This window comes from Bombus fervidus, chromosome 11 (assembly GCF_041682495.2).
Source record: "Bombus fervidus isolate BK054 chromosome 11, iyBomFerv1, whole genome shotgun sequence".
Classification (NCBI taxonomy): domain Eukaryota; kingdom Metazoa; phylum Arthropoda; class Insecta; order Hymenoptera; family Apidae; genus Bombus; species Bombus fervidus.
The window spans coordinates 5,882,656-5,899,733 of NC_091527.1; the positions used below are offsets into that span (position 1 = coordinate 5,882,656).

At 37.2% G+C, this 17,078-nt stretch overlaps 1 protein-coding gene across 5 annotated transcripts in view; it reads right to left on the reverse strand.

Annotated features, from left to right (window-relative positions):
* Window positions 1-16,777, reverse strand: part of LOC139992259 (uncharacterized) — a 54,830-nt gene extending 38,053 nt beyond the window's left edge. The window contains exon 1 of one of the 5 annotated variants that reach the window (XM_072012948.1): window positions 16,076-16,773. In XM_072012948.1, coding sequence (XP_071869049.1) covers window positions 16,076-16,173 — 98 coding nt within the window. In that variant the 5' untranslated portion in view covers window positions 16,174-16,773. Of the gene's footprint in view, window positions 1-5,569; window positions 5,700-16,075 lie in introns of those variants that run through there. The other 4 variants (XM_072012949.1, XM_072012946.1, XM_072012950.1 and 1 more) reach the window with 4 other exon arrangements.
* Between the last annotated feature and the right edge of the window lie 301 nt (window positions 16,778-17,078).

A 17,078-nucleotide genomic window follows, 5' to 3' on the forward strand; every position in this document is an offset into this window, starting at 1 on the left:
CTGAATTTCTCGAACAAATCACCAACGGCAAAGCAATCAAACTTCCGATGTAATCGAACGATCTTCCTCTTCGATGGTTATTCATATAACAACGTTCGTAGAATCCTGTTGAAGCAACGTTCTTCGCAAGTCAGTGATCTAGGTAAAAGATCACACCGATTCTTCCAAACAGTTCACAAGCGGGAAAACAATCGGCTCAGCTTCCCTCCTCGCCACCAGTCAAAGGAATCAACCGAAAGCGATCTCTCTTGCAGCTGGATCTTCCATTCAACTGAGTTCACGGACCATTTTCGTGGACACCGTTGGCGAACGGTGCCGATCAGCTCGTTCCTTTGTGCCAGAGTGCCGGTTTGAAAGTGACAGTAGCTTGGCCGGTCGGGGAAACTCGGTGTTATGCACACGAGCTACACGGTATGGTAGGAGATCTGCCTAGTTCAAGATCTTTCCCTTTGGCTTGAGGAGAGGTTGAGCACCCCTATCCATCAATTAACTTGTACTTTCACTGGATTTCGACTCTGTGTTTCGAGAACTAGTGGTGGCGAAAAGAGAAAAAAGAAAAAGAGCAGCTGCCTACACGTCCGAAACTTCGACGTCAATTGACGAAATCGTCGCTGGTTCGAACGCTGTTATAGGTCGAAATCGAGAATCCCCCTTGGTGTGGCCTGATGCATGACGTAATTTCGAAAGTGCCACACAGCGATTGTTACGTGGTACATACAACCTTTCACGGGTTTGCCAGATAGCTCTAGATCGTGATATTTCGTAACAGTATACTTACATTATATATATAAACCATCGATTCGATTAGTTCGTTCGAACAAAGACGAACTTTTTTTTGCAGATGATCGGTTTGAAGGTTGGCAAAACGTTTGTTAATAGAAAAGAGAATTTTTCTCGTTATATGTACAATGCTTGGTACAAGGCGAGATTTCACGCTTGGTAATCTAGAACACGGGTTTACGATTATAAAAGAAACGGTATTTTATGTAGGCCGTGGATCGAAAGAGAGAGTAGCTGGTTTAATGAATCCTTTTGAGCGAAGGATTATTCCGACGTTATTAAAATTCTGCTCCCTCAAGTAGTATAATACGGTGACATGCTACAAAGAACGAATCCTATAACGAGCAGTTTTTATGACGAAAAGTAGAGTGCTATAACGTACAAAAATGCTACAACGATCGCGAAGAAATATCGGCCACTTTGTCTTCGTTATCATGGTAAAAAGCAAACACTTTCGAACTATACGATTGGATGGAACAAGTACCAGATGTCACAGTCAAGGGAAAGATGTTGTCAAACATGCTTGTCTCATTATTTTATGGTTTCTACTAAATAATAAATTTCATATAATTTTTACCACTTGTCCTTTAGTTTATATTACATTTTGCTGCTGTTTAAATCCCCCTGGTGATAATCTTGCTTTTTAGTGTGGGCCTGTGACGAATTACTCTTAAATAAGTATGTTTCAATGTTGAACAGATGCTACAACGTACGTGGTTTGAAAATCAATTTCGTTTGTTCTAGCATATCTTACGTATATTCTTCCTATGTTCTCTCGTCTTGTGCTCTTAATGTTCACGTTTCAATAATACTATATATAAATCAGTATTACACCCGACTACGACGAGGAAAAGATAGTACAAGCAAGACTCGATGCATTCGAACTGGTTGAAGGAGAAATAGTTCATATATTACTCACTATCTGCAATTTTTTGATCACATAAGTGGATTACATTGATAGGAGTTCAGCTCATATAACACTTTAACGACAGCGCACGTAAATCTGCATTCTATGAAAATTAAATATATCAAATAACATTTTTAAATTGTTTAAGTTGATAATAATTGAGAATAATTAAGATTGTTAAATAACATTTAAGAATCCGAGCATTTTTGACACATCGTTAAATTTTCATATTAACGTTTTAATTATTTTAAGAAATAGAATTTGGATAGAGTTGTTGTTCAATAGAAATACTTGTAAAAATGAATGGCTATATTTGAAGGTATATTTTGTTGTAATAAATCAAGTTTGGATAAATGAAATTCTACCGTATACCATATATTATTGTTATTATTGGATTCACAGTATCTCGTTCTACTGATGTCTGACGCTACGCACTGAAACGTATCCAAATCGTGAATGACTCAATACAGCATAATCAAGCCACAATCTTCTCCAGTAAAAAACAGGTTGTTACAAAGCTCGTACTTTCTATGTCTTCCGGAATTTAAAGAGAAATTGTTGTTTTTTATATTATACGAGATTTCCAAAATACCAAATAGCAAATAAATTACGACACTATGTAGATTTCGCCGAAGGCCTTCTCGTGTGATTAGTATTTTTCGTGCCCACGTGTCGTTAATAGCTGTAGGATTACGCGATGAAATTGCGTGAAAGGTATGTCTATTCCCAGTTATTGCGAAACGATGTTTACAATCGAGGAGAATATCTTACAACACGTGCTACTCGCTAACGTACCGAATTAAAATTATAAGCTAGCAAATAACATTGCCTTCTCAATCACTTACTATAATAGTAGAAATTTATGTTTGTTTTTTAAACAATTTCGTTACGTTTGCCACGTAACCACACTTTGTTATTTCGTAATAAATCTGCTTGATAAGATCGCTCGAATACTTTTAATTCTACCTCGAAGTAAAATACAGAAACTTAATGAAAATTACACGAACGAAATGAAATTAAAATTGTGAACTGGAAAACGACATTCTTCTTTCATTTGCGTAAGAGCAAGATTTATATTTGTTTGTCAAACAATTTCATTGTTTTTCGCATACTTCGTTATTTTGCGATAAATCTATTTAATAAAATGGCACGAATATTTTCAATCTCGTCTCGAGGTAAAATACAGGAACTGTTAAAATTGTTTTGAAAATAACACGACGATGACGTGATTTATGTTCGCCAGAACGATCCAATTAAACCTTGAACCTTGGTAATAAATAATAGTTCGCGTAGTTGGTTTCTGTCTTCCATTTTTACGGAAATCGATCTGTTTCGTTTCTCGTTTCCACTCGGATTCCTCGCGATTCCGTGTTAACATTCGCATCGTATATTCTAGTAGGCTGAAGAGCTTAGCCATTAATCGATATCCGAACTATTGTACTTTAACCTCATTTCCATCTACTCGGTATTTAACTTTATCGAACTATGTAATTTTTTGAAAAAAACATTATAACAAAAACTGATTGCGTTTGTAATTTTTTTTCGTTCCGCATGAGGTGCAAAAAGTCACAGCACGTTATGTTCCATCTGTTAAGAATTTTAAATTACAAATTTTTCGCTTCTAAATTTTTCTGTAACGTGTCAGCGCCGTGAATATGTTTGCTTTGCCTCAGGATTTTTTCTCTATTCTCCGCGTATGATATTGAAAGTCAGAAGTAACATTCAAAGAACCTTATTCTCGACGGCATCTCCTCTTAAGAATTTTTTTCGATGCGACACGTTTCCCAACCTCGGTAATGAATCGCAGGACGAAGCTTCGTCCTATACCCGCTGTTCTCATCGAGCAAAGAAAATGTCCGCTCAAAGGGATCGGCTGGGTGATAAATCCATGGGAAGTTGATCGAAGTGTCTCGCGCGAGTCTCATGGAATCGGCGTCGCGCAGTAAGTGGGCCAATAAATCGCCGGTGAACGGTTTGATCGTTAGCATCTTAATTGCACGAGCGAAACGCCCACGTGAAAAATCCAATGATTTACGGCTACGTAATTTGAACTTTTACGTCCAATGTTTTCTTTGCTAATGGATTTTCAAACAGTATCAAAGGTTATCGCGGATCGATATTTGTCCATTTTAAAGGGAACGTCACGGCAAAGGCGGTGTATACTCTCGTTTCAGATATCGAGGCACGGAAGCTTAAGCAAATCCGAAGAACCATCATGAAATTATCAAAACTTTTAAGAACTATTGTTTCATTTGATACTCATTAGACTACAAAGCGATCAAACTCTTATGTAAATAGTATTTGAACATGTTTAATCAAGAATTTGCCTGATACTTGACAAATTTTCGAAATCGATTTTCTTAAAGACGAAGCTTAAAAACAAAGACTACTATTCTTCGACAGGGTTTGAGTTCAAAAACTGTGAGCATAAAATTATTGTATAAATTATGGTAATTTTCTACATTGCTATAATTCTTTCAAGTTGATTTTAACCAATTTCCACCTTACACGTGCATCGTAATTTTGCGTCTAAAATATAAAATTCTGATTGATTAATCTTTCTTTTCCCTGCTGCTTCTCATGCTAACATTTGATGAATTTTAAGGACGGAAGTGTACATTATGCAATGGTAAGAGTACAAGACAGAAGAAATTACATGACCGTTATGTAACTAAGTTACAGCAGCACGTGTGCTTATGAAACGTTGACAGCATACAGGGAAGTGTTCGATAATGCAACTGGACTTGTATCTTTAATTTCACTTTGAAGCCTCTCCGCACTAGTTAATTCGTTTAAGATCGTTTGAATTCGCCACTGCTTTTACCTACAGACGCTAATGGACGATCAGAGGGAATTACGTTCATAATTGAAGGGTTCGAACAAAATTTGGGACGAGTGGTAAAGTCTTTAATTTTAGAAAACTGAATGCTTGGTGTAAGTAATGAAAAATCATGACACTTGAGGAAGCTCTATATAAAACTGTGAGAATAATGGCCCGATGATATTGTGATTGCTATTTAATTTCTTCTCTTATAATTTATTTTGTTAATATTTAAATGAGTTTGCCTGTTTACTGTAATATTATGTTGCATAACAGAATACACAAGTAGCCCATGTAATTTTTACTTGGCAATTTTCAGTCTAAAGATTTGAGACTAAAGCTAGAGAACAATCTAAACTTTGTTATAAATACAATCACACATACATCGTTGTTAATTACGATATTCTATATTTGTTCATTTAGAAATTCAAGGAAAGTGAAGTTTTATCGTATATTTTGTGGCATCTTTGTTTTTCTTTATCCAAAGAAAAATATGTAGTCGTTACAATTGTAACAACCTATGCAATATGACTTATCCAATACCTCGAGTTTCCAATCATTCCAAGAAAAAACAGAAGCTAAAGTCTCAATCTCGAAATTATCTCAATCTCAAAGTAAATTAAGTACGAATTTCCCGCTCTAGACATAATTAATCGCGATAAATGAATCGAACGACTCATACCAATAAGTTACGTGTCTCACTTATATCCAGTAGGATGGTCCGTTTCCTCCTTTAATCACCACCAATCGGAACAAACGAACGATATATACATTTCCAATCTCCTCGGAAGCAAATAAATACCGCAGACAAGCACGTACAATCTATCTCAAGCTGCGATCGACAGCGACTCGATGAACCGATGAAATTACGAATCCTGGTAAACGCGAGGCTCAGCGTGAGATGCCTATTCGTTCAGAAGTTCTCCGTGATATCGTACAAAACCGTTAACCTCGATCTTCTTGCGATCGATAGAAAGTACGTCCGTACAGAGAGCGCGCGATTAAAAACGCCGCGCGTCGTCCACGCTTCTGTCGAGCGGACACACGAGTTTCGTCCTTACCGTTTCTCCCGCTTTCTCCGGCAAAGGATCGTCCGTAGCAGGAAAATTTTGATCAACCGCTTCGCCTCGCTCGGTTTCATCAAGCACTTTGAGTGTTCTTTCTCTCTTTAGCGTCGCACGTTCATTCAAAACACACGAACCGAATCACGGATAAGAGTTACTGTTCCTCAATTTGCCGTAGATATTGCTGAAAGCTTCTTTCAGTGAATCACAAGTAAAATTAAAGCGACAAAGGATCCTTTGCAAGGAACACCGTTCGCGTCCAAATTTGGATAGCTTCCAAAGAATAGCCGTGTGTCACAAAGACTTTTTATAAATGAAGATCATTAATGTTATATAACAAGGTCGAATTAAAACTGTCCAATGTTCTTGTTTAATTAATCGCACCTGTTTTCTACTCTACGAACACTGTAACCAACAAAACGAAAAAAACGCGCGCGATGCTTAACAAATCTTCATCGAATGATCTTCGGAATAGGATACGTCCCTCTTCTTTTTCGTTTATTCAGAAAATGAATTTGAAGAGAAACGTTCTAATACCGGTAAAAGAAGCAAAATACACCGGCTGACTGACTATTCGCGACACGAAGCATCTCAACAATGAGGGAGCCGTTGTTCGAGGCTCCCCCGGTCTACGGTTCCTCCTCTGCTTCCGGTCCCCCTACACGCTGACCGAAGCTATTGTTTAATATGGTTTGATACGTCGGCCATTGTGTAACGACGTTTTGCCATTAAGGACGCCCGTGTCATGGCCCGGACTGTGCATCCCAATGTCCAGTTTGTTCTCCGTTCTGTTCTTCCCGACGCGCCACGTCTTTCCTCCTTCCTTGTTCCACTCTCGAGGTCGCGATGTCGCTTCTGTTGGCCAACGTTGGTCGATGCTGTTGAACCGTACACCGAGCCACGCATCACTAATCGGTAACCGTGCGCGTACATCCGGTCCTGCCATGAATTCACGAACCGCTGCTGACCTCACGTGCCTGAACAGCCAACACGTGGACACACCTGTCTCACAATTCTAGATCGTTTCATACTTTCCGATTTTTTCACGTTTCCTCCGTCTTGGTATTTTCGAGGATTGCGCGAAATTCTTGGATCGGATAACGTAAAGATTACGCGAAGTTTGGATTGGGTAATCTAGATATTGGAGATGTTACGAGGGTAGGTTGCTTCCAAGGTCGGGTAATTTACAGATTAGCAACGCTTGGATCCTGTGATTTATGGATTGGATAATTTGGCGTCGTGAATTGGGCGTCGCAAAGATTTTGCGAAGATTGGGCGCTTCGGGAATTGCGTGATTTAAGGATTAGTTGATTTTGTACTTGGGGATTGAAGAATTATGCAGTGTTTGATTTAGGTAACTTAAGGATTGGGTGATTTAAGAATTGGACGATGCTTGATTTAGATAATTTAAGGACTGGGTGATTTAAAAGTTGGTTTAAGGACTGGGAGATGCTTGGTTCGAGTGTTTCAAAAATTGAATGAATGATGACGAATTAGCTGACGAATGTGCTTCGATTGCTAATTACTGTATAACGATTAAGTAAGCATTCTTGTGCGTAGACGTAGGCTTGATATATTCAAATATTCTTTTTTTTCCGATAGAAAATTGCTTGCAATTGAAAATCGTAGGCAGTGACATTTCGCAGATAATTACGATAGATCCATGTTTGTCCTCCACCTCCTCCATCCTTCAATTACCTCCTTTCATGACTAATTCCTCTTCCATGATTTATCAAGAAGACAATTTCACCCGTTACTCATATTTCAAAACCCACGATTGTAATTTACCTTTTCATAGAAAAAATACATTATACAATGGCTACAAAAAGTGCATATTTTTGTTTTTTCATACTTTTCTATATTTCATTCACATAGCGTCAAACCTTGCTATTCGCATGAAAGTACTGCTAGGTGAAAAAACTTACTTTAATATATCTGCTCAATTTATTAATGTATATGTATATAAATGCCATGATAAATGCAATGACGTGCAAATACTTCTTACGTTCATTGTATCTCAGAATATCAGAAGATCTTGCAGCAAACCATGCAAAATCAGTTTCCTCCGGAGCCGGCTTAGATTCGTTGGAATTCACGTGACCGACTGCTTCGTCATTCTTCTAAACATTTCCTATATTACGTCGAGGAAGTGGAGAAGTTGTATAACTGTTTTCTTAACGCTCCACAAAATTTCAACGAACTCGTGCAAATACATTACGATTCGTGGCAGGTGTCCGGTCACATCAAGCGCATTCGTAAACGCCAGCTTGTGTTTCGTGCTCTCTAATCGGACGTTCGATCTCGTCCATGAGCCCGTACGTTCGTTTTCAAGCAAAATGGAGCGTGTAGGATACGCGGTCAGGGAAATAGATCCGAGCAATGGCTCGTGAGCGGCTCACGTTCGATCTATCGAAGAAAATTCCTTTTTTCTATATGTTCTATTTTTAATAGCAATCAGAATGTAACGTATTGTATAGGGTAAAGTGGAGTCTCAAAAAATTGCTACTCTTCATTCTCGTGACGAGGACTTCTTCAATGGCAAGATCCTTGAAGCCTTCCTTCGCGTCTGTTGGGAAAATTTTGGAAAATGAGGAAAAATACGCTCGAAAGTATCCACGAGATTCGTGTAGGCGCATTCCTCGCGTTAATTGCCAGATTCCACGTTCCCGATTACCAGTTAGCGTATCGCAATATTCATTCACGATACCCACACCGGTGTTACATAATGCGAATGAAATCGTGGCCGCTTGTTGTGGGTGGAAAAATGTAATATATCTGATTGACACATTCACACAGTTATCTGATCGAAAAAGAGCAAACTGGAGACTAGTTTGCTATTTATTTTATACCATTAAACTCACGGTTTCGTGAAACCGTGAAGTAACGTTTGGATAAACAAGCTTTTCGATTCAATGATTATTTTTAGATTAAGGCAGATTGCGGAAGGGAAAGTTTGTAAGAGACCTGCGTGGGAAATATCTGATCGGTGTACGCGAAATGTTTTTTTAAATAAAATATTAACCACGTAGTCTCTTCGAGGCTTCATTTATTCATGAGAAATATTGATTCCAGAATTTAAAAATTCTTCGAGTCGTCGCGGTTTATTTTTTAAATAATTTATGCATTACAAAGTTATGTAGCTGGGACAGACTTTTTTAATAGCGTCTTCAACCTTTACCGGATGTTAATGTGTTACCAATAACCAGTAAGGCACAAGTTACTAAATTTCATCTCGTTTCACGACGAAGTGATGATTTTTATCAAAAATATTCTTCCTTAATCTGATTTAATTTAATCCACAGTAGAGCCAGATTTAATGTATTGATCAGCCAAATTTAAATTTTCATGGTACATCTATCATCTCGAGAATTCGTGTATCATTTTCCTGTATTGTATCATTTCATACGGGATTTCAGATATACCGAACGCAGATCAGTTTTCAGCTTCGATCGTCTGCATATTATCGTGGTTATTAACGGTACCAGAGGTTGCTCTTCCGTTTTATGATATAACATACTCCCACATATATTCCGCGTTTAAATCTGTGAATTTGCATTGCATTAAATTTCCAGCAACGAGATTTTCAGTTTTGTAATATTATTTTTCTCTTCTACCATGCAAATTTTGTACCATCGTTGAATCGTCCTTGTGTATCTTTTATCTTCATGTATATGTTAGTCGAATATCGTACATGTTCATAGAGAATTCTTCAACGAAATTTCTAAAATGATATTCGAAAATAATGCAACTTTAATGCTGTTAATAAGCATTTCCTGAAGATTGCGTTTGATTTATTTCGCTGCTTAAACGAGTCGTTTACATAACGTTCCCGCTTATTTGATATCACTGTGCCTAATTTACGAAGAATACAAATACCTTTTGTCTCGCATACGAGGACTTTGAATCATTTAAAACCCGGTCGAAGTCAATTGGCCAGTCAAGGTCGCTTTCCCCACTATATACATTTTACTTGACCACTTGACCACTTTCTTGAACATAAATCAAACGTTTAACTCTTTCACAATGTAAATACCAGATAAAACGATCCGGATGTTCTAGCGAATATACTACTACAACATCAGTATTTTTGCAGTTATTTACTCATAAAATTATTATGTTATAAGGCTAGTCTAACATAATTATTTTTCTAAGGTTTTAAAGCTTTTTACTAGATTTCTCTCAGAGACGAGTCTGTAGTTAATGACTATGAATTAAATGTAAATTACTAAAATTTATTGCTCATGAAAATTCGGAACTACCTACATCTTGCATCAAGCCATTAGAGAAATGCCAAGACAAAGAAATAACTCTCTTCTACTGTCTCTTTTCTTCGTCGTTATATTATACTCTCAGAAAGTGACATAAACACACCATAATAGCAATAAGACAAGAACCGTAGCGACAGAATAATAATTACTTATGAGCAGATAATAATTACTCGTACAAAATAATAATCAAATAATTACTCATCTCGAAGACGCATGCAACTTCTATCAACGAAAAGGAAGATTTCCCCTTTCAAGCTATTCCATTCGAATAATTAATCGCGTACCACAGAAAAGAACTCGCTCCACGATTCGGTTTGAATAATTGAAAAATGTCGAGGTTCGCGGCCCGATACACGTATAATATTTTCGCATCGTTTATTCGCGGTATCGGGTCGGAATCGAGCGCCTCCGTGTCGACCCGGTCTTCTCCTGGAGTCGTTCTTCTCACGCGGTATCGCGGGACTATTGTCGCAGCCGCTCGTGCACGCCAACGGTTCACATTCGTTAAGAAATTACTTCTTCATCTAGGTCACACTTACACGTTGTGGAACAATGAACGCTCATTAAGGCGGGTACATGGCATATACACGTTGACGCGCGATATCGATCTGTTCCGAATTATTAAAGGCAGAAAACGCGTCTGAAACGCGTCTGGATACGTCGCAACCGCGAACCACGCGCCGTGGCAGACGCGAGAGTTCCCCACGTTGAATTAATGGCACGTAACATTGTTACGAAAACGAACGTAATGGAGGAATGCCGCTATTGCGAGAAACAATATAACTATAGTTGAGTTTCGATTTAGCTTCTTGTCTTGTGTTTTTTTTCGGTGTTTCTGTGTCTTTATGCCTCTTTATTATTGCTCGAGAAATTAAAACGTTCGTATCTCTCTTGTTGCTCTAGATCGTGTTGTCTCATCTATCTTCCCTTTTTTATTTTTGCTGCTGGTTATTACAAAAGATTCTTAGCAAAGAGGAATCTGTTAAATTAAAATGGTACTTTCTACGATCTATAATTACACAGTCGGTTAGTTTTAATAACTGATTGATCGATAGCTCGCTTTAGGCGTGGCTTTTATGCAAGTTAATGATTGTATTAAGAATGGCAGGATCTTGTAAATGCTTTAATATTGCGCAGTCCATTGGCACCGCTGTAGCGACGTAATTAACATTATTATACTTATAATCTTTCGCATTTTGAAACTCTTTTTTCTTCTAATTCTTTTTTTCTCTTTCTAATATTTCACCATAGAAAATTTGCTGTTAGTCTACTAATAATCGTAAAGATAATCGTGAAACTTTCGGTTAATTTAACGATATATACGTGAGAATAAGTAACAATTAGTTCAACTGGTTGTGTAATAATATGACACGATAGAACTATTTCAGTCTTCAAAAAACGAATATCGTAAGTACTGCGTAAAATAAAACGTTCAACGAAGCTTATCTTGGATTATTCATACCATAAATGCGCAATTAGCCAGCGATTAACTGATTACGTGGGTTTTCACGTTGTAGACTAAAGTATTCGGAGATAAATTATACTTGTTGCATAGGTTGTACCGTTTCAAACACCGTGTATACTTTAACGGGTGAATACCACTATTTATGGACATTAAGACTACGATAATATGCAGAAAATGACACCTCGCACCAAGCACCTACGTACACGTGTATTGGCCATAAATTTGTCAAGAATTAAGAAACCGATGAGTACCATCTTTATGAACCGTTCGAAATACTTAAAATTTCAAAATAACTCATAACTATTATTAGACTTGGAGTTTCATAAAAATTTTGTGCTGACGATGTTTTTCTATTCGGAATATCAAAGCAAATTATCGCAAAACTAGAATTTTATTTTGTAAAACGATCGTTAGGTTTTAATTTTCATAAAAATCGAAGTTTCAGCGAAGAAAAGAATAAAGAGTAAGGTGAGGCGAAACTTCGGCCACGATATTCTTCCGTTCGAAATATCCTTTTCGATATTCTGAATGGAAAGATCGCGAACACGAGTTTTCGTGTGCTCTTCGCTCTTCGCAATGGAGCCTCGATTTTTGTCATCCCCCGTATCTTGAGAAATCACCGAAATATAATTTACCGTGTGCTCGAGAGGAAAAAGGAGAATGTGAACGACACTCGTCAGACTGGTCAGAACAAGAGAGAGTAAATAAAAGCAAGCCCTGCATACCGAAGTTCGTCGTACGCATACGCATATATACGAACATCTTCGTTTATAAACACGGCCACGCGCGTGTCTACAGGGTATTAAAAATGTTGAAGCTCGATTTTGCGTATAGAGATAATTAATGTAGAAAAAGAGCCGCTGATAAACTCTCCAATGATTTTTTTCCACCCGTTGTTCACAGCTTTGACAATCAATAAAAAAATATATCTTTATTCCCATATTTAGTATAATGCGTAAAAAGTTCGCGTTTTTTTTTTCATTTCTTTTTTCCGGTACAACAATGATAATCTTGTAAACTTTCAGAATGTTGTCGTGATTTTAACAAAACGGATAGTGGAAGCATCTGTAACATTTTTCTGTTGAAATATTTGACCTACTTTTTGTTAAATCTTTTTATTCAAGTTTTACAGATTCTTTTGGAATTATCTTACCGTGTTATTGATATGTGTATCAATTTAAGGAATTATCAAAGTATAAAATTATACGCACACGTTTGCATTTTTACTGCGTTAGATAATGTTCGTTGAACTATTCGATCAGTTACGAAATTTTTAAGGGGTCGTCGTTTATTTATTATATCAGATGGTACCGCTTATCGTTTCATAAATTGTGTGCGAATACGATTATTAAAATTTATATAACAGTTCGAATCTCTTCATTTAGCTACGAAAATAGCCAGTGACAAATGTATTAAACTACCCTCGAAACAAATTTTTCTCAATTCCAAATAGATATACAATCTTTCGCACACACATACGTACAGTGCATTAAAAAGTATCGGTATAATACATGTATCTCGAGAATCATAATAACTTGGACCAATTATGGAAATAACCAATCTACGTGCCGAGTTATCTTCGAGCCAAATTTATCAAAAGTTCAAAGGAATGTCCAACGATTTTTAGACGTAATAAAGCGAAAAATATCGGTGCATACGCGAGTCATAACGGCCAAAGATTCTTCTCGAAGGCCTTTGGCCGGACTACTTTGACCAGGAACTCGAAACGTCGACTGCGAGCCTCGTTTTATATCGGCTCGGAACGAAGAAATTCCAACTGGATCGTTAAGAAACCAGCTTCCCAACTGCGCTCCTCGCTACATCCACTATCTTTTCCTGCAAAAGTGTTAAGACAGATGTAAAATAACGATTCCTCGGCGATGATCGCGGGTCCGCGACTCGCGAAAGTCGTTCACCTAATCGGTTCTTGCTTCGAGAACCATTCGAAAAAAGCTTCGAACGCCGATTGCCGTGTAGCTATTACACGCCTCTGTGCAGGTGGATCCGTGTGTCGTGAACACAGGTAGACAGCTTTATGGCCGAGCAAATGTGTGACGCGTGTACAGGCTGACACAGAAAAAAGGGAACGCCCCGATACTCGTATGATATTTATTCGAATCATTTGCATAAAATGCTGCTTAAATAGAAGGTAACGAATTGTATTTTTCGTTGATTTTTTTACTCTAATGTCACTTTATGATTGAAAGTGCTTTTTCCCTTTCTAATCAAATTATTTTCAAGGTTATTAACGTTTTTACCTAGTGTTCCTTTCCTTCTGTTTATTTCTCCAGGACAATGTTCGCTGAATTATATGATCTCTGTTTTCCTTTCTGATTAGGAGATTTTTTATTTCTCGCTAAAGACGTTTTTTATTCTGTTCATTCATTGGAGATGACTCAATAATTTCATTTGTTTTGCCTGATCAGATCATATCTTTATCTTCGAAGTCATCGATATTCTTATCCTAAAGACGTTGTTATTATATTTGTGCATTAACGACAATATTTGAGTTCTGTTTGCTTCTTCTGATTAAATAACTTTCTTACTTTCAAGGTCATGCATATTCTTTAAAGAAATTATTGTAATGTTTCTATATCGCTCAGTTTCTTGTAGCTGTGACATTTATTTAATTATCCGAAGTGTACGAAGCGTCCTACTCGATTACATTAGTTTTTACCTTCAACGTCGTTATTATCTTGTTGCTAAAAACGTTTCTACGTTGTATATATTTTTCGCAAACAAAATTTATCCAATTACTTGAAGCGTCCAATTTTTCCCCCTTTCCGACCAGCTACAAATGTCTTAACGTTGGTAGGTTATCGGTGTCTTTTCACGCGTGAAAATTATAATTAGTTCCGCGTGCAATAGGCAAACAATTGCCGAAAGACAATAGGCAATCTAATCTCCTTAAATATCTCATAATCCAAAAGATAGTCCTCGCTATCTCGGTTTTGAGATTGGTGTATCGGGTGATGCCAGGTTTCGTGGCTTTCCAATTAAAGACATCTTCGAAGCTGTGTTGAATCGAAGGAAGCCGACGAAGAGCGTTGTTACAGCCATGGGAACAGAGAAAACCGAGATACCAAGATATGAAATTACCTTCTTCTCTTTTCCTATTAGATTCTAGGCGGTTTGTCAATAAAAACCGGGAATGAAACGCAACGCAAGAAACAGCCTAATGAATATTTAAGTCACGCGTAGCGTGATGTTTCTCGTAACTCTTCAAGATGCATTAACGAAATCATCGTGGCAAGTTTCATAATAGATATAATCCATCGAAGACGGGAACGCCAACCGCAGAAACGCGTATCTCAAAGAGAAAAGAAATATTCGATAAATACTTGAAAGACGGGAATTGAAAATACACTAACCTCGTTTAGAATCTTTTTTTAAAGCTTTCTAATGACACGAGTTTTTTTCTTATCAAACTCGCTATGTATGAAACTGAGATAATATTAATACATCTATGGGTGAATTTTCTGATAGTAGCCACCCATTCTATCTTGAGATAATTCTCGATTATTTAAAATTCATATCGATCAGTCTAAATTTACGAATTGTATACGCGCGAAAGAATTTTATCTCAGTGTTTATATCATAGCAAATTTGTATCTTGTTTTTTTTTTTTTTTTGTCTTGAATCGCGTAACAATCGATGTACTCATGGATTACGTTGCATAAAAGCGGCATGTCTCTATGTGAATACACGAATAATATTTGTGACTCTTGTCAAACTTGATGACCGTTGGACGTTGATCCTCGTTGTCGTCACGAGGATCAGATACGCTTTATGATCGATGAGTTCGTTTCGATAGAAACATATCGCTTTTGGTATACGTTTCACGATGAAAATGTTTCATGCAGTGCTAGTGAAAAGAAAAAAATGCAAAAATGGTGGAACGAAGCGCCGTTAAATCGAAAGAAAACAAATCGATTGGAATTCGGTATCTAAACGCGATTTCTAAATTTCTTGAGTAATCGATATTATTATCTATTTAAAATCTACAATAGGATCAACAGAAAATTCAAGAAAATCGTTCATGTATGAAAAACGAGGAGAAGACGAAGAAGAAGAAGAAGAAGAAATACTTCAAAGCGCATCACAAATAAACGAAACATGTTCAGAACGTACACTCTACGTCACGCGCCATTAACGCCTATCTGCGATATCTTCAAGGCTCGAAAGCGTATTTTTTCGCTGCCATGACCAGAAGAAGCTAAAGCAGGTTCTAAGAAAATATAATCACCGCACGAACCGTATATTTATGAAATTGAATAATATATCAATGGAGATTAACAATCGGAATCGAGGTGCTCGGCCTACTTTTACCGCGTTGCGTTCTCCATTTTGGTCCATCGGTCAGGAGATCTCTTTTTCGAACGATTCAAGTATTTATTAATATCAAAGAAGGCTACGCAATTACTTACTAAATCATAACATTAACTAAGACAATTGTACCAAAATAATTATGTAAATATTGTTTAACATTTATGTATTTATAGAATACACGTAACTGTGGTCACTAAGACTTTATCAGCGAATCTGACAATAAAGAATAAAGAATAATAATATTTAAAAATTGAAAAAAATCACATTTAGCGATCTTTACTTCGCGCTCACTCCCCGGGAATTGGAAAATCTTTCTTTTAGAGGAATCAAATGAAAAATTGAAAGAAACGATCGAAAGATCTTTCTTTACAATTACCCAGACTTGTATTGTCGAAGATAACGGGAAAATGAAACAACAAATCAAATGAAAACTGCACTTACCCCCTAAGGACACCACTGTAGATCAGAAAACAAATACCAGAAGCAACACCAGCCACCACTAAACTCATACCAGGCGACATCAACATTTTTCCATTCATTGAACAAGCCTCTCGAATCGAATATCAATCGATCGGGCGGTGTCTCTGTCCAACGACGATAGGATTGACGTTTAATTATAGCTGATGGATCCACTTGACCGTTCCTTGCACGCTGATCGCTATCGAGTCCATTCTTCTTCCCTTTGCCGTAGGTTGATGAGATAAAAAAGAAAAAAGTCTTCGAAACTCTAGCTACTCGAATCTGTTAGTACGAGTCTGTTAGTCGAAGATATTCCGAGAAATTCGATTTTGCCTTTGTCTCTCTTCAAATATTTGGAAATATCCCCGAGAAACTTGGAACAACTTCTATACAGACACTGCTGACTCTGATGACTGATTCTGGTTATTTGATCGAGTTTCACGATACGTTGCAACGTTCTGGTTATCTGATACAGTCGATAAATACTTCTCGATCGAATTCTAACGATATCGAGCCGAACTGATTGAGGAAATGCATCGACTTGTTGTTGGTTGATCTTTAGAAGAAGATCCTCAGGCTGTTTGAATCTTTTCAGGACTTAATGATACCGATCCGGATTATTGCAGTTTCTTTCCTCCTGCCTGATGCCTATTCAGTTCCTTAAATAAATCTTTGCCTCATCTACCGTCGTTTCTCTTTTTTTTTTTTTTTTTTTCAAGTAGTTTATATAATTTTTTTTTTTTAAATCTCTTCAAACGAGCAGTTCGATTATTCTTGTAAATATCTCTCAAGTAAACGTCCGTCTCGTCGCTGTTTTCAGAAATCAATAGACAAGGTGTCGCGTTTGAAGATTCTTTTCAAACGAAGTTCAATTATCGCAATTTATTTTTTCTTCATATTCGTCGAAATATTTAACTCGGTTCCTTAAATTAGCCTCTGTTACGTTACCGTTGTTAGAGATTAATAAACAGCGTCGTGACACGTT